This window comes from Hyperoodon ampullatus (genome assembly GCF_949752795.1).
Source record: "Hyperoodon ampullatus genome assembly, chromosome: 4".
In the NCBI taxonomy this organism is placed as follows: domain Eukaryota; kingdom Metazoa; phylum Chordata; class Mammalia; order Artiodactyla; family Ziphiidae; genus Hyperoodon; species Hyperoodon ampullatus.
The window spans coordinates 63,029,191-63,055,321 of NC_136917.1; the positions used below are offsets into that span (position 1 = coordinate 63,029,191).

At 38.3% G+C, this 26,131-nt stretch overlaps 1 protein-coding gene across 1 annotated transcript in view; it reads right to left on the reverse strand.

Annotated features, from left to right (window-relative positions):
• Positions 1–26,131, reverse strand: part of DDX46 (DEAD-box helicase 46) — a 54,543-nt gene that overhangs the window by 7,184 nt on the left and 21,228 nt on the right. Inside the window, exons 14-21 of the mRNA XM_079703777.1 lie at positions 21,254–21,418; positions 20,236–20,398; positions 10,323–10,516; positions 8,295–8,432; positions 7,831–7,980; positions 4,737–4,910; positions 2,349–2,567; positions 1,830–1,974 (exon numbers count right to left, since the gene is read on the reverse strand). Of these exons, the coding sequence (XP_079559903.1) occupies positions 1,830–1,974; positions 2,349–2,567; positions 4,737–4,910; positions 7,831–7,980; positions 8,295–8,432; positions 10,323–10,516; positions 20,236–20,398; positions 21,254–21,418 (1,348 nt within the window). The remainder of the gene's footprint in view (positions 1–1,829; positions 1,975–2,348; positions 2,568–4,736; positions 4,911–7,830; positions 7,981–8,294; positions 8,433–10,322; positions 10,517–20,235; positions 20,399–21,253; positions 21,419–26,131) is intronic.

The window sequence follows — 26,131 nt, forward strand, 5'->3', positions numbered from 1 at the left end:
AAATTTATCAAGTGCCTACCATGTGTCAGACACTGGGAATACAGCAGATGATAAAGTCACTGCATTCACAGAGCTCTAGTAGGGGAGACAGAAACAAGTAAAAATATACTACAATTTCTATGTAATGAGTCCTGTGAAGAAAAACAAAGCAAGTAAAGAGCTACAGAGTGGTGAAATGAGATCAAGTAAGGCTTCCTTGTTAGAAGTGATGTGTATAACTCAAAGGACTAGACTGGTGTTTAAGATTATACAAGGTGTGGGAGAGCTCCTTTGCAGCCAGCTAAGCCATTTAAGCAGTAGGTATGCAGACTCTGGATTTACATGACACATGGAGTAAAACCTCTTCACAGCTCCAACAACAGTGTTCAAAAAATATTTAGTTCAGGGCTTCCCTGGTGGCGCACTGGTTGAGAGTCTGCCTGCCGATGCAGGGGACACGGGTTCGTGCCCCGGTCCGGGAGGATCCCACATGCCGCGGAGCGGCTGGGCCCGTGAGCCATGGCCGCTGAGCCTGCGCGTCCGGAGCCTGCGTTCCGCAACGGGAGAGGCCATGACAGTGAGAGGCCCACGTACCGCAAAAAAAAAAAAAATTTAGTTCATTAAATAGATGAAATGGATCTGTGGCTGGTCTATGCTTAAAAATCTATTATAAAAATGTTCAGGGCTTCCTTGGTGGTGCAGTGGTTGAGAGTCCGCCTGCCGACGCAGGGGACACGGGTTCGTGCCCCAGTCTGGGAAGATCCCACAGGCCGCGGAGCGGCTAGGCCCGTGAGCCATGGCCGCTGAGCCTGCGCATCCAGAGCCTGTGCTCCACAACGGGAGAGGCCACAACAGTGAGAGGCCCGCGTACCACAAAAAAAAAAAAAAAAAAAAAAAGTTCAAATTAAATATAAATGAAGGGAGACAAGTTACCTACCATGCAGTAGATAACAAAGTAGGAAAAAAATCAAACTGGAAACTGTCTTTTGAATTCATTCATGAATGTATAAAATAAGGTTAAAAAACACACCTGATCACTCTTAGATAACACATTACTTATACCCTTTAAGGGACTTCCTTGGTGGCGCAGTGGTTAAGAATCCGCCTGCCAACGCAGGGGACATGGGTTCGAGCCCTGGTACGGGAAGATCCCACATGTTGCGGAGCAACTAAGCCCGTGTGCCACAACTACTGAGCCTGTGCTCTACAACCCGTGTGCTGCAACTACTGAAGCCCATCCGCCCAGAGCCCTTGCTCCACAATCAGAGACGCCACCGCAATGAGAAGCCTGCACACCACAACAAAGAGTAGCCCCCATTGGCCACAACTAGAGAAAGCCCGCACACAGCAACGAAGACCCAACTCAGCCAAAAATAAAAAAATAAATATACCCTGTGAGTTATGGTATTAATTGTCCTATCCTATTTTTTAAAAAGGTACGTATGAACTTTTAGGCATAAAATCACAGGCAATATTTGCTTGGATAAACAAGCATTAAGTGGACTATTATATATAGTTGATTTACTTTCTAACCTAAACTTTGGCCTGAATGTTCTACTTACTGGAAGCATAAACAGACCAGTCCTGAAAATACACGTTTTCTTATAGAGTGATTTTCAATTTGACCAAATTGTCAAAACTGAAAGAGTCCCAAACACAGATCATTCACCTCTATATATGTACTAAACTTCTAAATAAAGACCACAATGATAGATGAAACTATTTTTTTTCTTATAGGTGTTCCTCATTTTCAGTCCTCTCTAGAACTGACCTCATATTCTTTCTGTGTCTATTACATCTATATCAACTGTGATCTAACTCAAGATTGAAACAGAATGAACAGTACATACTTTCAATTGCCAAGTAAATTTTCCGCTCTCCTTCCTTGGGTTCTTTGCCAGGTGGGAAGTATGTTCCTCTGATTGTAATTGCAGCTTCAGAATATTCACTGATTCTCTGCAGAGCTTCCTTAGAGGTAACTTTCCACCTAGCAGTCTATGAAATAAAGAGTGGGGGAACAATTATACTCCAATAAAGATGTTAAAAAAATAAAAATAAAAAAGAGTGGGGGGGAAAATCACTTTACAACAGAATAAAGAAACCTGATGTACTGAAAAAGAACAGGTTAACTAAATCATATTATGGTCAATATTAAGATTATAATTAACACCTACATCATAAATTCATTTAGATTCTAATGTAACTAGAACATAATCATAAAAATGGAATTTCTAGTGTTGTCTCCCCATCTAGATAAAAAGTAAAGCAGCCATTTAAATCTTCATGGGTTTTAAACAAGGCATTTTCGCTCCTAAAAAAGGAGTTTTTACTCTACAATAAAAAAAAAAAAGTTTAAATCTGTTACTTGCCTGTGGGAAGTCATTGATCTCTAATTCTTCTTCATATCTCTTAAAAGATTCATTCTGTCCACCATCCTGTCTCTCCTCTTCTTGTTTCTCCAAAGGCACATAATTAAGCTTGGCATTGATCTTTTCAGCAAGTTGCTCTGCAATGGTTTTTGCAGAGACAGTGGGAGCCAGGATGGTGCCACCTCTGAGAATTGCATTGGTGGCCTGCTGCATCACATCCTGCAGTTAAAGAAGACCTACAGTCAAATCTCAAATGAAGGCAGAGACAAGACCAAAGATCCCACCACAAAGTATTCTCTGGAAAGCCACTAACTAAAAGCACCTTTCTAATGTAAAGTGCTACCGGTAAGTGCAATTTAACAGTATATTTATAACAGACAGTTTAATATATCTCCCTTACTTGATGAGAAAACAAGAATATTCAATTCTACATTAAAAATTCTACTGAATCATAGATAATTAGGTAAGTCTTGATATCAAATATAGTATAATATTTCTAAAATCATTTACATACTTTGTGGCTACTAGGTGTTTCCTCTGAATCAGAATCTTTGCCCACTACCACCACTGAGCTCTTCCTCCCCCCATGGACCAACCCAACATTCTATAAATTACAGTAAATGACTTTACTCAATACATTTTTTAAAATTTGAACTTAAATTTTACTATGTGCCTAATGAAGAGATAATTCTTCCGTGGGTAATACACAACTCACAGCTCAAGCTCTTCCAACAACAGTGAAAAGTTAGAGCCATTTGCTTTCACAATAAAGAGTTATTAGTAGCAATAATCCAAGAGAATATTAGGTGAGGTGCTGTGTCCCTGTTGTCAGAAGAGGCACAGGCTTGAGTACAGTAAACACTTCATAGTAACTCACTGGCTAAATAAAACAGATGCAGAGACCCAAGGCTCAGAGCCTTGACTGTGGCTGCCTCACTGGGTCAGCCCACTGGCCTCTAGCTTGGTCATCCCACTTGGACACTACAGACCTGAACCTATCGAGGCTACTGGACACAGGGCCCTGCAGGTCCCCAAACTCTCAAAGTCTTAAAAATACTGTCAAATTAACAAACTGTTCTTTAGGAATGCTATGAAAATTTAACCTTAGTTAAAAATTAAGTTAACCAAAATGCTGGAGAGGGTGTGGAGAAAAGGGAACCCTCCTACACCTTTGGTGGGAATGTAAACTGGTGCAGCAACTATGGAGAACAGTATGGAGGTTCATCAAAAAACTGAAAGTAGAGTTGCCATATGATCCAGCAATCCCACTCCTGGGCATATATCTGGACAAAACTGTAATTCAAAAAGATACATGCACCCTTATGTTCATAGTGGCACTCTTTACAATAGCCAAGACATGGAAACAACCTAAATGTCCATGAATGGATAAAGAAGATGTCGTATGTGTATACAAACACACACACACACGTACATACATGTACATATATACATACACACAATGGAATACTACTCAGCCATAAAAAAGAATGAAATAATGCCATTTGCAGCAACATGATGAACCTAGAGATTATCATACTAAGCAAAGTAAGTCAGGAAGAGAAAGACAAATACCATATGATATTATTTATATGTGGAATCTAAAATATGACACAAATGAACCTATCTACAAAACAGAAACAGACTCAGACACAGAGAACAGACTTGTTTGTGGTTGCCAAGGGGAAGGGGGCTGGGGGAGGGATGGATTGGGAGTTTGGGATTAGCAGATGCAAACCATTATATAGAGAATGGATAAAGAAGGTCCTATTGTATAGCAGAGGGAACTATATTCAATATCCTGTAATAAATCATAATGGAAAAGAGTAAGAATATATATATATGTACAACTGAATCACTTTGCTGTACAGCAAAAACTATCACAAGACTACAAATCAACTATACTTCAAAAAAAAAAAATAAGTTAACCAAAAAACTCCCAAGAGAAACAAGGCAAGTGAAATATTTAACACATTTTCCCACTGTCTAAACCCATGTTAGTTTCAGTTATGTAACTGGATATTCGTACTTCCAAGGTATTGTTTGTGTGCCCAATAACCCACCTAATATAAACAGAAAAGAAAGAAAAGAGAGTTATTTCTTTAGGATTTTGGTAAGATCAATCAGAATACTACTTTATAAAATTATCCATGGTTAACATGCTTAACAGTTAGGCCTTCCAGAATAGGCATTAAGACCTCAGTTAACTACACTAGAGAAATCACCCAAATATAATAATTAAAGAATTCTGTATTGAGGATAATGTTAAATGCTTACTACCTCAATGTCTAAAATAACTTCTTGTTCACTTGTGCTGACATAATTCCTGAAAAGCATTTAAATCAAAGAACTTACAAAAAGTACTAAGACTTGGAACAAATTACTTAATACCTGAGACTCAATGCCCAAATTCTTCTGAGCATTGATTCTAAGAGCCAATCTCTTTGCAATTTCTAACTTCTCAGCATTTCCTGCAGTTGGAGCAGGAACACTAGATGTTCCAGGAGCAGCCATATCCTTCACTCTCTTCTTTGAATTAAACATGCTTTCAATTTGCTCATCAATCTAAACAAGAAGAAAAAGGATTAGTAAAAATCTAATTAAAAATACCAATTTATAGAGGGAGAAGAGGAGGGGAAGGGGAAAGGAAAGGGAGGAGAGGGGAGGAGGGGGGAGGGAGGGAGGGAGGGAAGAGGGGGGAGGGAGGGAGGGAGGGAAGAGGGGGGAGGGAGGGAGGGAGGGGAGGGGAGGGAGGGAGGAAGGAAGGAAGGAAGGAAGGAAAGAAACAGAGATACAAGGCTGCAAGAACCACTTCAGCAGACTCCTGAGTGGTACAGATACATCCCAATTCAGTAAATGAAGAACATGTGCTGTCAAGACAGAGCAGACAATTTGATGCAGCTGAGTTGCTCCAAGGCCAAGGCCTTAAGGCCAAATTACATACACTGCAATGAAAGAGGCTGGATGAAGGGCAATAACTCAAGACCAGTGGACATCTAAAAATACAGTCAGTGGTTCTCAGGGCAAATGCTACAACAGGGTTCCTAAAATTCTTCCCAACTCCAAAAATGCAATTGGGTTTACCTAAAAAACTGTGTAAGAGAATCAGGAAAAAAAGCCTTTATTGTTTTTTTCCTTTAAGGAAGGAAAGAAATGAAGGTTGGTTTCTCCATCAAAGCAAGAGCAATGCTGAAAATTAGGCTAATATTTTAAATCTCAAATGAGGAGAAAGCTTTTTTCAGGGTTTAAAATTAATTAGGTTAATTTAGAAAGACCTTTTACTGAAATGGAAACAGACAACTTATCTTCTTTTTAAAATATGTTATCTAATAAGGGGTTTGAGTTACCAACTACTTTTAAACTAACATTTAATTAACCCTTTTAAATTAAACAGCATACATGGTGTTAAAATCCAAAACAAATGTATAAATCAGGAATGGGGAAGGTACATGGAGCTAGCTGACAGGGGTAACTTTACTTTTAACTTTATTCACTTTAGTATTGCTCTATTTTTTTTACAAAACTTATATAATATTTTAACAAGAAGGAAAAAAATCAACATATTTCATTATGAGATTTTTTTTAAATGTTTAACATAAAAAAACTGAGGTGGTTTTAAAAACAAAGCCACATATTCTTTAATACTCTTCCCTCCAAGAGGTGGAGCCTCTCCTTAAATGTGGGCTGGACTTAGTGACTTGCTTCTAACAGACAAAAGAAAGTGGAAAAGCCAGTATGTAACTTCAGAGACTAGTCATAAAAGGTACTAAGGCTTCCTCTTTGCTCTCTCTTGGATCACTCATTCTGGGGGAGCCAGCTGCCACGCTGTAAGGATACAAATGCAGAGTGAAGAACAGAGGCATCCTACCAACATTAAAGTGACTGAGCCATCTTGGAAGAAGATGGTCTTGCATCAGTGAAGCCTTCAGATAACTGCAACCTGGGACAACAGCTTGACTGCAACCTCATGAGACCCTAAGTAAGAACTACTTGGCTAAACTGCTCCTGATTTCCTAACCCTCAGGAATCATGAGATAATAAATGTTTGTTTTAACCTACTAAGTTTTGGATTGATTTGTTACATGGTAACAAATAACTAAAATATTGACTTAATTGAATTTTAAGCCAGTATGGTACACTAGTAAGAAATGGCCTAGAGTTAATAGGAGACCTTGGTGCTGGTCCTGGCTGTGCTTAACAGCCAGTGTGGTCATTTCCTGAAATGACAAGATCAGATTGAATTCCTGATTTCCTAAATTGTGTTCTGAGCTAAGGTTTAACAGGGTATGTTTCAAAAACAAAAAAAAAAGTTCTATGATCAAATATCAAATATGTTGGAAGATTTCTGGGTCAAATAAAGTTAAATAAGATTATTTTATTAATGACTTTTCACATCCTTTGATAGGATACCACTAATAGTGGTATATACTAGGCAGATGTTCCAAAATTATTTTATAATGAAAACATCTAAAGCTCAAGCTCCTGGGATTAGCGCTCCAAAGAATACTCTGTGAAACCCTTAACTTGCTGAGTCCTCAGGGTCCCTTTTCACTGGGTTACAAATAAGTCCGTAAGCTAAGAACACGGGCTTTAAAGTAAGAACAGAATAGGTACAGATCCCAGCTCCTCCCCATAACAGCTATGCAAATCTGAAAAGGTTATTATTTCTTTCTAAGCCTCAGTCTCCTCAATTATAAAATGGGAATACTCTGAGTATCCACTCATCTAGCTATTGTGAGGAAGTAAATGAAACAATCCCTGTAAAGCACTTTGCACAGGACATGGCACCTAGTAGCACTCAATAAATGTTGACTATTATTAGTAATAAGGATGTTGTATAACAATTAAATTGTAAAAGATTAAAGAACAATATTAGTACCAATGATGTTAAAGATACAGGGAGCCAGGCACTCTTATATAACACTATTGTGAGTGCAAACTGGTACTCACCTTGCAGGAGAACAATCTGACAACGTTTTAAGACCAAATTAGATATACCCTTTGGCCTAGCAATTCCATTTATACATTCATCCTCAAGACTTACTGCGACGAATGTGCAAGGTTTAATGTTCAAGAATGAGCGATGAAGTACAGTAAAGTATATTCCAAATAAAGAATATATGGAAACAAACATGTTTGTTTCCATATATTCAAAAATAGGGATTTGATTCATTAAACAGTGGAACATCCATATAATGAAATATGTAACCAAAGAATAGCATAAGAGTGAATTTACTAAAAGGGAAGATTTCAACATAGGACTATTGTAAAGAAGATTATAAAGCAGTATGATCTCATTTTTATGAAAATACAGAAATACGGGCATATGTGAATACATCTGTATACACAGAAAAAAACTGAGAAGGGTACACAACAAAAAGTTTCCAGTAACCTGCTAACTAAACAAGCCTATGGTAAAACCTCCAGTACAAAAGGAATAATTGCTTCAACTGGTAAAAATAAGGCTTAGAACAACAATACTTACATCAACTGCAGCATCCTCATCATCTGAATCTTGAAGACCAAGAGCAGCTTTTTGTAACTTCTTTCTCTCATTTGCCAAAGCTTGTTCTGTTTCATCAAACTTGAATCCCTTACCAGAGAACCCACTACTCTTTTTAATTATTTTCCCTTCCTTTCAAGGAAAAACAAGAAAGTTAATTTCATAATAAAGAACTTTAATATTCAGGAATTTATGGCAATTAAATATTTTTCAAGGTGGTGTATGACAATGTAACAAAAACATTTCATCTAGCATGTGAGAAAAAAGAACTCTATGTAGACTACAAAAAATACTAAGTTGAAGCAAAAGGGAGCATTTTGTTTTCACTCCTTTCCCTTCCTCTCTAAAGAGATAAATGAAAATAATCCTAACAAGATTTACAGGTATTAAATATTCAAGATTTAGAACACAATGACTTGCATAAAAATGAGACTTAAAAAACTCACAGCTTTCTGTTGATCTTTGAAATCACTCCAAAGTTTCTCTAGATCAGGTGGCACTGCAGTCCCTGACAATTCAAGGGCTTTAATTATGTCACCAGCATATCGAGCCTGATCTTCTGTGATGAAAGTATAGGCGTAGCCCTAGTGAATGATGAAAAAGTGGTACTATTAAACACTAACAAGATGAATCCTCCTTAGATCACAAATAAGATAAAATCTGAGTCACCCTCTTTAAGATGACTCCATTACTAAAGAATTTCAAAGACCACAAGAGTCCTACTAAATTCTTTAATGGTTCAAAGTGAAATACCTAAGTTTAATATTTAAAAATAAGCAAAACCAGAAAATTTCTAATCTCTTTTTGCATAAAGGGAAATACATGTGATTTTTACATAAATGCACAACTCCACTGTCATAAGTATTAACTCTAATATATCTTATTTCTCCCTTTTTGCTTGCATTCCCTTCCTCCACTACCTACTGCACCTCTCTACCCCAGCTAACCTGTATTAACGTCCTAGAATAAAGTTTCCCATATTTTTTAAAGACCAATTAAAAGATATAAAAACATACACACATGTATATCTGATATGTTTTTAACATATACAAAAATGAAGTCAGCTACATCACTTCCCTGGGATTCTCTAAAGCCTAAGGATGCAGGTGTCCCCAGCAGCTTTTTGGTTCAAGCAAGAGAAAGACTGGAGTTGTAAGTAGAGGAATAGCAAACTACAATTAGATTGCCATCTTCACAAAATGCTCTACTCTACCAGTGAACTGTTATAAATTTAAAAACATGATTTAATATTTTATTTCAGGAGTACCTAGTTACCAGATTTGGCCCATGGCCTACTTTTATACGACCCATGAACTAAAAGTGGTATTACATTTTTTAGGGTTGTGTGTACACGTACACGTACACGTACACGTACACACACACACACACACACACACACACACACACACACACACACACACGATGTGACAGAGACTGTGTGTGGCCCAAAAAGGCTACAATTTTAACTACCTGGCCCTTTACACAAAAAGTTTCCCAAATCCACAGAATAACTCAGGTTAAAAGAATAAATGCCATCACTACTTATTAGCTATGTAAATTTGTCAAGTAGCAATGTCAGTGTGCCTCAACTTTTCTCATCTGTTAAAAGGGGTAATATTATCCACTTCAAAGGGAATTTGTGAGAATAAAATGAGATGATACATGTAAAGCACTCAGAACAGTGGTGGGCATTTAATAAATACTCCATAATAATTAATATTATTATTGCTTCAGTATGTAGAACTGTGCATGGTTGTAATGTCAAATATATCACCATCAATGCTTCCAACAATGGAATATTCTGCTGCCTTCAAAAAGAATGAGTTAGGGCTTCCCTGGTGGCGCAGTGGTTGAGAGTCCGCCTGCCGATGCAGGGGACACAGGTTCGTGCCCCGGCCTGGGAAGATCCCACATGCCACGGAGCTGCTGGGCCCGTGAGCCATGGCCGCTGAGCCTGCACATCCGGAGCCTGCGCTCCGCAACGGGAGAGGCCACAACAGTGAGAGGCCCGCGTACCGCAAAAAAAAAAAAATAAAAAAATAAAAAAATAAAAGAATGAGTTAGAACTATATACTTAACAGAATATAGATAAGTCAAAAAAGCAAATAATATTCATGTGTATAGGGGGGTGAGAACAGGGGTGATAGGTGTGGGCTCAGTGTATTTCATGATCCCTTATTTTAAAAAAAGCAATGAAAGATCTTGAACTATATGCACGCATGTATATACAGAAATTTTTAGGTGGGGAAAAATACCTTTTGGGGACACAAATGGTTAACACTATCTGCCTACAGAGAACAGCACTTAAGACATGTATATGTATATAAATGATGAACATCAACTATTCCCCATACTCTGATGATGAAGGATTTTCAGGATGTCCCCATAACTCCTATTATCTCCTCTTTATAATCATAAAGAAACACTTGTATTTTAACATAATAGAAATCAACTTTAAAAGCAATTATTTTTACTTTGTTGCCTGCTCTTCCAGTCCGTCCTGCTCTGTGTACATAATCCTCATAATGGTTGGGGCAGCTATAATTTACTACAAGAATCAGATGTTTCACATCTAGGCCTCGGGCAGCAACAGACGTAGCAACAAGAAGTTTGCAGGTCCCATTCTTAAAATCATTTATGATGCTATCTCTGTCATATTGATCAATGCCTGCAAGTAAATTAAAGAGTTGTAAAACCACATATTCAAATTAAATTTTCCATTTCCTCTGACATTCGGACAAAAGAAGTTAAACAAGGGGTAAAGAACAAATCCAACTTATATTGACCACATGTCCAACAACTACCATATAGAAAGTAAAAGACTTGGGGGAGGGGGTTGGTGAGGAGTGATAAATTAGGAGTTTGGGATTAAAATATACACACTACTATATATAAGATAACCAACAAGGATCTACAGTATAGCAAACTATACTCAACATCTTATAATAACCTATAATTGAGAAGAATCTAAAAGAGAATAGATATTATAACTGAATCATTTTGCTGTGCACCTGAAACACAACACTGTAAATCAACTACATTTCAATAAAAAATTAAAAAAAAAAAGATTATGGAAATTTAATGGCAAGATCAAAAGTTATTGCTATTTACAAATTCCAAATCTGCCTTGTTTTGCCCCCTTTCTTATACATAAGGCTTATCACTCCAGAAGCCCAACCTCAAAATCACTAACCTATATCTCTTATGGAGGCAAATGGGAAAAAGGCAGGTACATTCAGCCTATATTGACAGGATTCAGATCTTTCTAATTCTCTCATAGGTTATTTAGAGCCTTGCTACTCACAGTTTTGTCCCAGGGACCAGGAGCAGCATCACATGAGAGCTTGTTAGAAATGCAGAATCTCAGATCCTACCCCAAACTGCTGAGTCAGATTCTGCATTTTAACAAGATTCATAGGTGATTACATATGCACATTAAAGTTTATGGTGCACTGCTTAAAAAGTACCCAACTGGATCTCTCTTTAAAATTTGTTACTCAAAGAGCCTCAGGATGAGTGACAAAGCAGAGCATAAAATACCAAAATGTTCTTTTACAAAATGTCCAGGCCACAAATATACTTTATGATGAGGTACCTGGGAATCTCTAGTAATCAGAGAAGGGAATGGGATAAATTCTCAAAGCTTGAAATTCATTTTTGCAGCAAGAGATATTCTAACATTCCATATAAAACCTGTGTTTAACATATACAGAACATTTAGCATCTAAATATTTATCAATATTAATTTATATTACCTAAAGTTTTAAATGTACTCTTCAAAGATTGAATTATGGAAAATATTTGGATCTTATCTCAAAGAAACTAGGATCCAACATTGTACCCAAAAACCTCATAAGAAAAATCAGTGGAATCAGTAACAATATACGTTACGTTTATAATTTTAAAATACCACAACTTCTACTGTAGACCGAGGTATCCTGACACATATGTACAGTAGAGTTAGTACTTAATGGCAGCAACCATTAATCCTCTTCCTTTTTAACATAACTTCAATTTTGTTATCCACCCAACACATGGTCACATATATTAAACCAGAGATGAGCCTAATTCTCAGTCTCAGGAGGTGAGTAATGATTAGTGTAAACTAGCCCTTCTCAAACTTTCTGTGCTCAGGTTGTCTGTGCACTCTTAAAATTAATAAGAACCAGACCCAGAGAGCTTTAGTTTATCTAGGTCATCTCTATCAATATTTAATGTATTAGAAACTAGAACTAAGGAAAATTTTAAATATTTATTAACTTTTTAAAAAATAATAAAACAATTACATGCTAAAATATATATATATATATATATATATATATATTTTTTTTTTTTTTTTTTTGCGATATGCGGGCTTCTCACTGTTGTGGCCTCTCCCGTTGTGGAGCACAGGCTCCGGACGCCCAGGCTCAGCGGCCATGGCTCACGGGCCCAGCCGCTCCGCGGCATGTGGGATCTTCCCAGACCGGGGCACGAACCTGTGTCGCCTGCATCGGCAGGCGGACTCTCAACCACTGCGCCACCAGGGAAGCCCTAAAAAATATATTTTTGTGAAAAGTAACTTTTCCAAAAAATAAGGTGCTTCACATTTTTGCAAATCTCTTTGATGTCTGGCTTAATAGAAGATAGTTGGAGTCTCATATCTTCTGCATTCAATCTGTTGCAATTTAACACGCTGTGCAACCTCTAGAAAGCTATACTACACATACACTGATGAAAGAATGAAAGTGAAAAAGGCAAATAACTTGGTGGGGTTATTATGGAAATATTTTTGACCTCATGAAACCCCTGAAAATCTCAGAAACCTCAGGGGTGCAAGGATAATACATTAAGAACCATTTGTCATTCCCTTGTCTTTGAATGAATTAGGCATAAGCATGTGAAGCAATTCTGACCAAAAAGATAAAAGAAGTACAGACAGGGGATTATGGGGAAAAATTTCCTTACATATATAAAAAAATACACATTTACATCAAGGTAGGGGAAAATCTTACAGACTAACCCTACTGTGGGTAACAACTATGAATTCTGGACAAAATACAAAGAACTAACTACCTGAAGGCACCAGAGAGTGACTAAAAGAAGGCAGAAACTGGAAGGGAGTTGACACCTGGAAGAATGCAATGGCACTGGTTGAGTTTACAGGATTTTACTTCTTTATTTTAAACTTTCTGTTTGGGAGCGGGCCCTGAGCAGCCCAGGTAGGGAAGTCAAAACACGAATAAACAGTCTTACTGACAAGAAGAAACAAGAAGAAAGCATTCAGGATAAACTCAGGACCAGAAAAGAGGGGATAAATCTCAGAAAGAACAACAGAGCAGGCACATCCAACAGTGCATAAAAACACTGTCCAAGGACTTCCCTGGTGGCGCAGTGGTTAAGAATCTGCCTGCCAATGTAGGGGACATGGGTTCGAGCCTGGGTCCGGGAAGATCCCACATGCCGTGGAGCAACTAAGCCCATGCGCCACAACTACTGAAGCCCATGAGCCCTAGAGCCCACGCACCGCAACTACTGAGCCCACATGCCGCAAGTACTGAAGCTCACGCGTCTAGAGCCCGTGCTCTGCAACAAGAGAAGCCACCGCACAGCAACAAAGCCCCTGCTCACTGCAACTAGAGAAAGCCTGGGTGCAGAAACGAGGAAGGGAGGGAGGGAGGAAGGAATAAAATTAAAAACAAAAAACAAAAAAAACGCTGCCCAAATATCTGACACCTAAACTATACACACACGGGGCAGAATGCCAGTAGCCCAGCTCTGGCTGAAAGAAATTATTAGAAATTTCAGAGGTTGTCCATTACAAGAAAGACAGTTTCAAATATGGATCCAGCCAAGTTAATGCCCTATTTAAAAAAAAAAAAAAAACTTAAATAAAACATAAGAGAATTCAGACTCTACAAGGTATCATTCATAAAGGCCAGTATACAAACCAAAATTACTAGACATACAAAGAAACAGAAAACTATAAAACAAAATCAAAGATAATAGAAACTGACTTCAGATGACCAAGACATTATGATTAATAGTCAAAGATTTTAAAGCAACTATTATAATTGTGATCAAGGAAAAAAACTTTTAAATGCTTATAAAGAATGGCTAGGAAACTGAATTAGAGAATCAGTAAAATATAAAAGAGAGCCAACTGGAAATTCTAGAACTAAAAAATATATAATAATTGAATTTAAAAATTCACTGAATGGGCTTATTATTAGCAGGTAAGAGATGGCCAAAAACACACAGTGAACTTAAGACAGTCAAAGAAATTATTCAGTCTTAGAGAGAAAAAAGATTGTAAAACAAAGACTGAACATAGTATCAGTGATACATGAGACAGAATCAAAAGGCTGAACATACACACAATTGGAGTCCCAAAAAGAGAGGAGAAAATAGGGCAGTAAAACAACCAATCAATCAACCAATCAAGAAATAACAGTCAAGGGACTTCCCTGGTGGCACAGTGGATAAGACTCCACACTCCCAGTGCAGGGGGCCCAGGTTCGATCCCTGGTAAGGGAACTAGATCCCACATGCGTGCCGCGACTAATAGTTCGCACACTACAACTAAGGAGCCTGCCTTCCACAACTAAGACCCAGTGCAACCAAATTAATTAATTAATTAATTAATTAAAAAAGAAACAACGGTCAAGAATTTCCCAAATTAGCTGCAAGACATAAATTTACAGATTCTAGAAGGCGGTAAACCCCAAGGAGAATGAATACAAAGAAAATCATATCTAAATCAACTTACCATATGACCCAGCTATCCCATTCCTGGTTATCTACCCTTGAGAAATGAAATGTTCACACAAAAATCTGGACTTACATATTTAATAGCAGCTCTATTCATAATTGTCTAAAACTGGAAACAACCCAAATGTCCTTCAACAGATAAAGAAATACACAAACAGTGGTACATCCACACAAAATATACTATTAGATAATAAAAAGAAATGAACAATGCAACAACTTGAATGGATCTCAAAGCCATCATGCTGAGTAAAAAAAAAGCCAACTGCAAAAAGCTATATAATGTATGACTGCATTTATAAACATTCTTATAAGAGCACATCAGTGGTTTCCAGGGGCTATATGCACGAGGAAAGAGAACCTTAGAGTTACTCTGCATAGGGATAGGACAAGGGAGTCTTGGGGGGTGAGGGAACTATTCTGTATCCTGATTATGGTGAATCCTTTGGGATGGTTAAAACAGCCAAAAAACTGGAAGTAGCCCAGGTGACCAAGAGAAATGACTAAACAAACTATGATATATTTATACAATGAAGTATTACTCAGCAATAAAAGGGAAGAGCTGTTACATCCAACGTCGATGAAAATTCAAAAATATATGCAGAGTCAAAGATACCTGACACAAAACAGTCCATAATGTATGGCTCCATTTATCTGGAATTCTAAAACAGGTAAAGTTGGGGAAAAAATGTAAAAAGTGGTGGCAGGGACCGAGGGAAATTTCTGAGGTTATATCTTAACAGAGGTTTGGGTTTCAAACTTACATGCATTTGTCAAAACTCATCAAATGGTACACTCAGAATCTGTACATTTCACCAGTTTACTTACAGATTTTCTATTTAAAAAAATTTTGAACTAGTGTTAATCATGTGCACACTAAAGTGAAATGTGCTGATGCTGCAACATATTCTGAAATGTATCAAAAAACTAAGAAAGGGCTTCTCTGGTGGCGCAGTGGTTAAGAATCCCCCTGCCAATGCAGGGGACATGGGTTCCAGCCCTAGTCTGGGATCCCACATGCCACGGAGCAACTAAGCCCGTGCACCACAACTACTGAGCCTGCAAGCCACAACTACTGAAGGCCGCGCGCCAAGAGCCTGTGCTCCACAAGAGAAGCCACCGCAATGAGAAGCCCGCGCACCACAACGAAGAGTAGCCCCCGCTCGCTGCAACTAGAGAAAGCCCGCGCACAGCAACGAAGACCCAACGCAGCCAAAAATAAATAAATAAAAAGAAATTTATTTTTTAAAAAAACTGAGAAAAATTGAGGAGTGGGTAAAAGGACAGATGGCTAAAGATGTGACAGATAAATATAACAAAATGTTAATTGTAGAATCTAGTATTAGATATTCAAGGGTGTTCACGATATAGTTTTCTCAGATTTTCTGTGTTTGAAAATTTTGGTAGTAAAAATGAGGGGGGAAAAAGCCATAGATATATGGAAAACAGTCTTCCTCCTCTGGAAGCTGTCAGATCTGGAAGTGATGACTGAGCCTGCAGAAGGCTTTTTGCTGCTATAAAGAAAGCTTAGCTTAATAACTAAGTTATTATGCTCAAGATGGCAGTATAGAAACTACAATATGGTAACACTAAGCTACTGCTGAGTGAAGCAATCCTGGAATCGTTTTCTGTTTTTTTTTTTCTTTGGCCACACCTTGCAGCATGTGGCCTCTTAGTTTCCCAACCAGGGATAGAACCCAGGCCCCCTGCAGTGGAAGCGCGGAGTTTTAACCATTGGACCGCCAGGGAAGTCCCCTGGAATCGTTCTGCCATGGGATTTCATGTTTTGTAAATTAATAAATATTCCTCATGATTTATGGCAGCTGATTTCATATTTTCTGTTACTTGCAGAGAACCAAAAGGAAAAGTAACTGATATTAACAGTACACGTCAAAGGTCTCATTGAAGCATTTTGCCCTATTTTAAAATGTCTCTGTTTTCATATATCATAAACACCTGAAAGTAGAAACCATTGTGCTACTTTCCTAATTTCAGCAATATTTACTATATTAAATGCAGGTTGAGTCTTTAAGGAATTTTTTAAAATTTTTTTATAGTGTTTACTTTTTTTTTTTTTACTTGTTGACAGGTTGCTTTATTTATTTATTTATGGCTGTGTTGGGTCTTCGTTTCTGTGCGAGGGCTTTCTCTCGTTGTGGCAAGCGGGGGCCACTCTTCATTGCGATGCGCGGGCCTCTCACTATCGCGGCCTCTCTTGTTGTGGAGCACACGCTCCAGACGCGCAGGCTCAGTAATTGTGGCTCACAGGCCCAGCCGCTCCGCGGCATGCGGGATCCTCCCAGACCAGGGCTCGAACCCGTGTCCCCTGCATCGGCAGGCAGACTCCCAACCACTGCGCCACCAGGGAAGCCCCTAAGGAATTTTAAAATTATTCATTATTAGTGCAAAAATGAAGAAATGGATGACTGACAGGATAGAAATTATAGCCATGGTTTAATGACAGTATTTTCAGATTTCTTCTTTCATTTTTTAACCCAGTTTAGAGGAAAGTTTAGAGGAATGCAGGTATGTGATAAATAAAAAATAGAGTATTAAGAACAATATGCTCTCCATATATTTTGTTCATAAACTACAATTACCTGGCCTTTGTGCTCTAACAAAAAAGTCAAGCAACTATGGAATGCTCTGATTGTTGAACTGAGAAAACGGTCTCAGGTTAAGAAAACCAGGAGTCGGCAGAACACATCATCCACTCTCCAACCTCCTGCCTCCCTTTCTCCCTCCACTAGACCTGAAGACTAGAGAACTACAGGTGGCTCTGAAGAAGTGGCAGCACTCAAGAGTGTCTCTGAGCTTCCTTCTCACTATTCAGAAGAGTAAGCAGGAATAAACAGCTATTATTCCATTAAGCGATAGGTTCTGCAAATCAGCCTGACTGCCCCTTTATGGAGATCAATCTTAGAAGAACAGAAATACCATAATCTCCATCTTACAAATGAACAAGTCCAGGATTTTCTGTCATTTGGTCACAATCCAGAGTCAGCAGCATCTTGCAGTTGCAATAATCCTAGCAGGAAGAATGGACTAAATGTTTTGTAATTTGTATCCTTTTTGCTTCTAAAGGGGCACAAAATTGTATGCATTTCAGACATACTAACACCCACACTTCTCACAACTAATACCATTATTCTATGTATTATGCATGAAATGCACATTAATTACATGTGCACATTAGGAATTTCACGGTTATACCTTTAAAAAAAATAATTCTTCAAAAACCCTACATAATTTCATGCTGCGGAGCAACTAAGCCCTACACCACAACTACTGAGCCTGCGCTCTAGAGCCCACGAGCTACAACTGCTGAGTCCACATGCCACAACTACTGAAGCCTGGGCGCGTAGAGCCCATGCTCCGCAACAAGAAAAGCCACTGCAATGAGAAGCGCGTGCACCACAACGAAGCGTAGCCCCCACTCGCCGCAACTGGAGAAAGCCCGCACGCAGCAACGAAGACCCAACACAGCCAAAAATAAATAAATAAATAAATAGATTTATTTATTTTTTTAAATGTAACTCACAACTTTAAAAATAAATAAAGAAATAAAAAGAAAAGGAAAACACAACAAGTCATTTTCAAACACTAAATGTTAACCGGGCTTCCCTGGTGGCGCAGTGGTTGAGAGTCTGCCTGCTGATGCAGGGGACACAGGTTCGTGCCCCGGTCCGGGAAGATCCCACATGCCACAGAACGGCTGGGCCCGTAAGCCATGGCCTCTGAGCCTGCGCATCCAGAGCCTGTGCTCCGCAACGGGAGGCCACAACAGTGAGAGGCCCGCGTACCACAAAAAAAAAAAAAAAAAAAGTTAACCAAATACATATCCTCAAAGCCCTTTTGTTTTTTTTTCTCCTCAAAGCCCTTTTAATTGCATTCCACATGAAGCCTTGTGTGGTAGATTGTATTTTCCAAAGACGGCAGAAAAAGCACGTCCTATCCCACATGCTCTTCTGCATATCGAATGACATTTTCCCATAAGGTGGTGGAGTCTATGCCTCCATTCCCTTGAATGTCTAGTGACTATTTTGACCTATAGAATATGGTGGAAATAAAATTTCTACCACTTCCCAGTATCCTCCTTAACTGTCTTGGCAGCTTCTGGTTCTTGCCTTCTGGCCAAGCAGCCTGAGAGAGAGGCTCACAAGGGAAAGAGTCAGGACTCCTGGCCAACAGCCTGACTGAGCTCTCAGTCAAGAGCCAGTACCAACTTGTCAGCTGCCTAAGTAAGGCAAATTGGAAATGGATCCCCAACCCCAACTGAGCCATCCGAGTAGACAGAGCATGAAAGAGAGACTAGTTATGTGTGTGAAGAATTACACAAATTGCAGATTCATTAAAAAAGAAAAAAAAAAAGACTGTTGCCACTAAATTTGGGGGTGGTTTGTCACAAAGCCATATTGCCAGAACACTTGGTTAGTGAGTTTAATTCACTGTCTCTGTTCCATATGTTTAGTGTTCTAAGTCCCACATACACATAACAATGGCGATATTACACAGAAATTAATTAAAGCTCTAATGTGAATCATAATAAAAACCTCTAGGTAGCATGGTACAATGGAAATAGAACATAAATCAAAAATTTTAAGTTCATAGAAACCAAGCCTATCGATCTGCGCCTGCGTGACCAGCTGAGTTGCACTCTGAAGACTGCAGATAAGCCGACCTTGCCTAGACAACCGAGTGAGAGGTACCCCAGTGATCAGTGATTTCCTGCTGCCTCCTCACACAGTACCTGGGAGTCTCATGACAGCAGTGATTGGTGAGGGACTTGACCAAGGGAGCCCCCCTCATCTCCCTCCAGAAGCGGTTAAGCTCATGGAGTGTGGACCCACCCAGGGTGGGTTCCAGTTCTGGCTCCACCATTTCTGTGTCACCCTGGCAAAGTTTCTTAATCTCACTATGCCTCGGTTCCATCTTAAGATAAAAATATCTTAAAAGACAATAATGGTACTTATAGCGTAGGGTTGCTTTGGGGATTAAATGAGTTATACTAAAGCACTGAGGCATTTCCTGGCACGTGGAAAGCGCTCTAAGGCAATTGCCATTCTTTGATGTCTCAGTCTGTTTTTAGTTTGCGGATTCGGGAAAGTCATCAGAGACCATGCCCCTCCTCTGTTTCAGAAACTCCAAAGGCTCCCTTTGATTACAGCAGGGGCTCCGAAGTGATGGTGCAGGGTGAGGGGGTCGGGGGAGAGAGGTAACTAGGGTGTGTGTGATATGATACGTTGGGGGAGTGGGAAGAAAATACTAGAATATTTCTAATTTTTGTGTTTTTTAATTTCTTGCTTGTGTGTTAATGTTTATAAAGAGCATAATATTACATTAGTTGTACATATAAATAACTTGTAAATAAATATTGGGGGTTTGGGCTGAAAAAAAAAATTTTAAGTTCAATTCCTCCTTAGCTGATTAATGGTTATGGAATTTGATCAAACCAATGTTGTTGTCTTATTTTCTTTATCGCTAAGATGGAATAAAATAATGCCTACCCCCCACAGAACTGTTGTGAATGAAAAATGACATGGATGACATAAAATTTACTACTAAATTAGAGACAAAGGAAATACACAGCACAGTGCTTGGCTAAGTTAAGTACTTAACAGAGACTTCATTAAACGTTACCTCCATGAAGAGACATGCAAGGGTAAGAAGCTCTCATTAAATCTTTCAGAAGACCATCAGCATGTTCCTGCTTATCCACAAATATAATGACAGATCCTGATTCTTGATAATGGCCTAGAAGTTCAAGTAGCTTCAAGAATTTCTTTTCTTCTTCAATCACAATCTGAAAACAACACATTGTACCAAGTTAATGGAGTAAAAATCCAAATACACTGCATGAACAAAAACATTCATTTTATTTGTGGCAAATAAATAAACAACAAGCATCTTCCTATAACTTTAGGAAGGGGTAGGAAAATGTTGATTTTAATTGATAAACCACTGAGACCAAAAAAAAAATTGTAACTTTCAGAGACTAAGAGGCTTACAAATGTGGACAGATGATCATCTGTTCTCTGACTCTTAACTTCACATCCTATTAACCAAAGAATAACATAGGTATGTGACATTTTATCACCAGCCCACCACTTCTGGTGAAAAAAACTAAAAGAGCATTTAAACAGACAGTTCCATGGAAGAGCAAATTCAAATATATTTGGTAGGGCTTTCCTGGTGGCACAGTGGTTAAGATTCTGCCTGCCAATGCAGCTGACACGGGTTCGAGCCCTGGTCCAGGAAGATCCCACATGCTATGGAGCAACTAAGCCCGTGTACCACAACTACTGAGCCTGCGCTCTAGAGCACGTGAGCCACAACTACTGAAGCCCGTGCGTCTAGAGCCCGTGCTCCACGAGAAACCACCACAATGAGAAACCCACGCACCGCAATGAAGAGCAGACCCCACTCACCACAACTAGAGAAAGCCTGCACGCAGCAATGAAGACTCAATGCAGAAATAAATGAATAAATAAATAAAAAATTTAAAAAATATATATATATTTGGTAAAATGTTAAAGGCTTCAGTTGATGTGTACTATTTAATTTTAGAAATTATCTGCCTACATCACAATGATCCCAAAAGGATGACACAGTGCCTAAACATACAGGGAAGTGGGGGTTTCCTAAGGACTGTACGTACCACTTGTTGCTCCACATCTGAGCAAACCACACTTCTGCCTCCAACCTGTACTTCAATGGGCTTACTCAGGATTCTGCGAGCCAAGGCCTCCATAGCTCTGGGGAAAGTAGCTGAAAACATAACTGTCTGTCGGTCAGGACGAACATTATCCACAATGCGCATGACCTGAGAAAACATTACAAATAAGCATGGTGAGTGTAGTCTCCAAAAATTGTAGGACGGTAAAACCAAGTAGAAGGAACTTTTGAAAACATCTATTCAGTGACTTTTAAATGTGTTACCTTAGAATATTATAATTGATTTTACCCTAAAATTTGCTCCTCTCATAGTTTCTCCCTCTCAAGAAATGGCAACTCTAGTCATTTTGGTTTATGCCAAAAATCTGGGAGCCATCCGTAACTACTCTCTCTCTTACTCGTTGCACACCCAATCCATCAACAAATTCAGTAGTCTTGATCTTCAAACTAAACCTACAATGCAACTATTCCTCACTGCTATTTCTGTTTTCCTTCATTTATTCAACACATTTTTACTGAGCAACCATTATGTGCCAGGCATTGTTCTAAGTGCTTGGAATATGCAATAAAAATAGAGAAAAACTTCGTCTTAATAGAGTTTATATTCTAATGAGGATGGATAAACAAATATATTATGTTACAAATGGTGATAAAAGCTACAGGAAAAAAAAGAACAATGATGGTGGACATACTGTTGAGGGAGTGGGATACAGGTACCAATTAACTACCTCAGTGTCTAAAGAGCCCTGGAGGAATCAGGGAGTTCTAGGATTCTTATGGCATAAACAAGAAAAAAAAGACATAATGAATACAATTATTAATGATGGTTTCAAGAGAGACAGGGGTGAGTGGCTGGAAACTGGAAAGGGTAAAGGTCTTGCCAGGAATACACAGGACCACATTTTTACTCCAATCAAAGATGATGTGATATCTGTGAGAGGGGCTGCCCTACCCAAGGCATGTGGAAATCCTGGGCTCCTGGTCCAAACCTCAACCATCTCTCATCTGGATTATTTCAATTGTCTCCTACCAGGTTTTCCTGCCTTTACTCCTGTCCAATCTGAAATCTATTCTCCACCCAGCAGCCAAAATGATGGCTTTAAAACTTATGCCAGTATTTTCAGTTAAAAATGTTTCAGTGTTGGGGCTTCCCTGGTGGCACAGTGGTTGAGAGTCCGCCTGCCGGTGCAGGGGACACGGGTTCGTGCCCCGGTCCGGGAAGATCCCACATGCCGTGGAGCGGCTGGACCCGTGAGCCATGGCTGCTGAGCCTGCACGTCCAGAGCCTGTGCTCCACAACGGGAGAGGCCACAACAGTGAGAGGCCCGTGTACAGCAAAAAAAAAAAAAAAAAAAAAGTTTCAGTGTTGACCGCACATATTTACTTCTCTTCCCTTGAAAAACCCTGTAAAATGTAACAATACAGGGATTGTTTTAAAAAATTACACAAACCAAAAAAGACAAAGAAAACAAGACAGGACACGATAGCAACAACATTTTGATTAAGTGGTACCTGACTTAGCAGACCCAAGAAAACTAAATCCTAAAATGGGAATGAACTAGACTTTCAAGAAGTGGCTTCTCTTACACCCTATCCTGTTTCTCTTCTTCAGAAGGATTGCTCTTTACCACTTGATCTTTACATAAATTTCAGAGTTAAGTTCTCTTTAATGTTTTCCAGTAAAGTTTCAGTTTTCTCCAGATACATATTACACATCTTTGTCAAGCTTATTTTTTCAAGCTTTTGTAACTTATATGATTTCTAAAGTACATTTTCTAACTTACTGGGAAAAGAACTGCAAATGACTTTTCTTTACTGACTTCGTGTCCAGAAATTTTACTATTCTCTTTATCAATTCTAATAATTTATCTGTATATTATTTTGAGTCTTCTACAAAGATAGTCACATCATCTGCAGATAACACTTGTTTCTTCCTTTCTAAATATTATACCTTTTTCTTGCTTACTGTGCTAGGACCTCCAGCAAAGTGTTGAGTGAGTGTTCACTACTTAATTTTCTTTCTTATGTTAAAAGCTTCAAAGCTGCACCATTAGGTGTAAGGTTTGCTACAGGCTTATTCTGGTAGCTCCCTACTAGTCCTAGTGTGCTGAATTTTTAAACCATCAGTGAAATTTTATCAAATGCTTTTCTACATTATTTGAGATAATAGTATGGTTTTTCCCTCTATTCTGGTAACAGGGTGGATTACATTACTTGATTTTTCTAATGTTAAACCAGCCTTGCATCCAAAGGATACTAACTTCGATATGATTAATTATCTATTTTAAACATTGCTATATTTGGTTCCTTAATATATTTTTTAGGGGTTTTGCATCATTGTACATAAAACCATAACATAACGTTTGATTTCTGTATCAATATTATATTGGCCTATAAAATAGAATAGCTACTATGGAAAAGTCTGACAGTTTCTTAGAAAGTTAAACATAAATTACCATACAATCAGGAATTCTACTCCTAGGTAATCTATTCAAAATATACGAAGAAGTATGTCCATACAAAGACTTGTATACAAATGTTCCTAGCAGCATTATTGCTAATCATGGAAATAATCCAAATGTTCATCAGCTGGCTAATGGAGAAACAAAATATGACATATATTCATATGACGGAATATTAATTACTCAGCAATTAAAGGAATAAAGTATTGACAAATGCTAGGACATAAATGAAGCTCAAACACATATGATAAGTGAAATAAATATAAGCTAGATGTATACTGTATGATTCTCCACCCCCTCCACCCCCGACAGCACGGCTTGCGGGATCTTAGTTCCCTGACCAGGGACTGAACCCAGACTACAGCAGTGAAAGCACTGAGTCCTAATCACTGGACCACTAGGGAACTCCCTGTATGATTCCATTTATATGAAATGTCCAGAAAAGGCAAATCTCTTAAGACAGAAAGCAAATTAGTGGCTGCCTCGGGCTGAGGTGTAAATAGGAAATGAATGCAGACAGGCACAGGACATTTTTCTGGTGAAAGAAATCTTCTAAAACTGAATTGTGGTGATGGCTGAACAAATCTGTATGTGTACTAAAACCCATTTTATTACACACTTTAAAGTGAGTTCTATGGTATATAATTGGACCTTAACAGAGCTCTTTTAAAAGTAAAAGATTATAATGACCTTATAAATTGATGAGTATTCCCTCTTTTTTATACTTCGGAATAAAGTATGATTAGGAACATAATTATTTACTCCTTGAATGTCTGGTACAACTTGCTAGTAAAAAATTGTCAGGAACTGGTGTTTTCCTTGTAGGAAAACTAAAAGTTGATTTCTTTAACAAATGTAAGACTATTTCAGTGTTCTTGAATCTGTTTAACCTAAAGCTTTCAAATGTACTGGCAAACACAGAAAAAAAAGAAAAAAGCAAGAAGGGAGAAAGAGATTATGCAAGGAGATGAAAATTTCAAAAAACTATCAATATCCAGGGAAACTTAAGAAATTTCTGTATCTATGAGACAAGAACAGGATGCCATTTAAAATAAAAATTCAGAGAAAAGAAAAGAACATTTATAAATTAAAATTATGAAAGCAGAATTTAAAAATTCAACAGAAAGGTTGAAAGCTTCGAGTTTAGGAAATCTCCTAGTACAGCAAAATGACAGAGATGCAAAATACTTAAGAAAAACTAAGAAAATTGAAGGATGAGTCCAAAAGGTCCAACAGTCAAATAATAAGAGTTCCAGAAAACAGAAGGAAATTATCAAAAAGTAATTCAAGAAAATTTCTCAAAACGGAAGGATTTGAGTTTCTAGACGGAAAGAACCCACCAAGTAGTCAGGACACTAGTTGAAGAAAACAAGCCTAAATGACACAGAACATTAGGATAAAGATCCAAAAAGTTTCAAGACAAAAAGTACAAATTAAATACAAAAGGTTAATAACTGAGTAACATTGAATTTCTCAAGAAAACCAATGGAGGGACTTCCTGGTGGTCCAGTGGCTAAGACTCCACACTCCCAATGCAGCGGGCCCAGGTTCAATCCCTGGTCAGGAAACTAGATCCCACATGCCACAACTAAAGATCCCGTATGCCGAAACTAAGATCCAGCACAGCCAAATAAATAAATATTTTTTAAAAAAGAAAAGAAAGAAAACCAATGGAGACAAAAAGAAATTCTGAGGGAAAATAATCCTCACCTCATATCTGGCTAAATGTCAAATAAATGTGAGGGTAGACCAAAGACTTTCCAGACATGCAAAGACTCAAAGAATGTACCTCCAAGCACTTTCTACTGAAAAAGCAGTCCATAAACAAAGGAATATACCAAGAAAAAGCCATGAGATCAATTTCTGGTTAAAAATGAAAGATTGAATACATGCATCTATTTTTACACCCTCCAGAATGACAAAACATTATAGAAAGGAGACTTTTAAAAATTCACAATGATATGACTCAAAACAAAAGCAACTAATTAGGACAGTTTTGGTGAGAGGGCATGAAAATGTTCTGATATTGGATAGTGGTGATGGTTGTAAAGTTCCAGGAATACGATAAAAACCACTAAACTGACTGGGAAAGGGCACCTAGCTCCATATTCCACCTGACTTCTTCAACTCCCTCTACTCTCTTTCTACAAATGGACCTGCTGTCTCTACTAGAACACATCGATAAAAAGCATATTCAATATCTCCCTCCTACAAAGTAACCTGTTTAATCTCCCCAAAATGCTTATCCAGTCCTTTTTCACATTACGCTCAGATCAAGCTCCCTATATCTTCCCCACTATCCCAGTCCTACTGGTTGGGACCCAAAGGATAAATTTCATGCTTCTTTCATGTGATAGACTTTATTCAAAGAATTAAAGGATGCTACCAAATCCCCTACT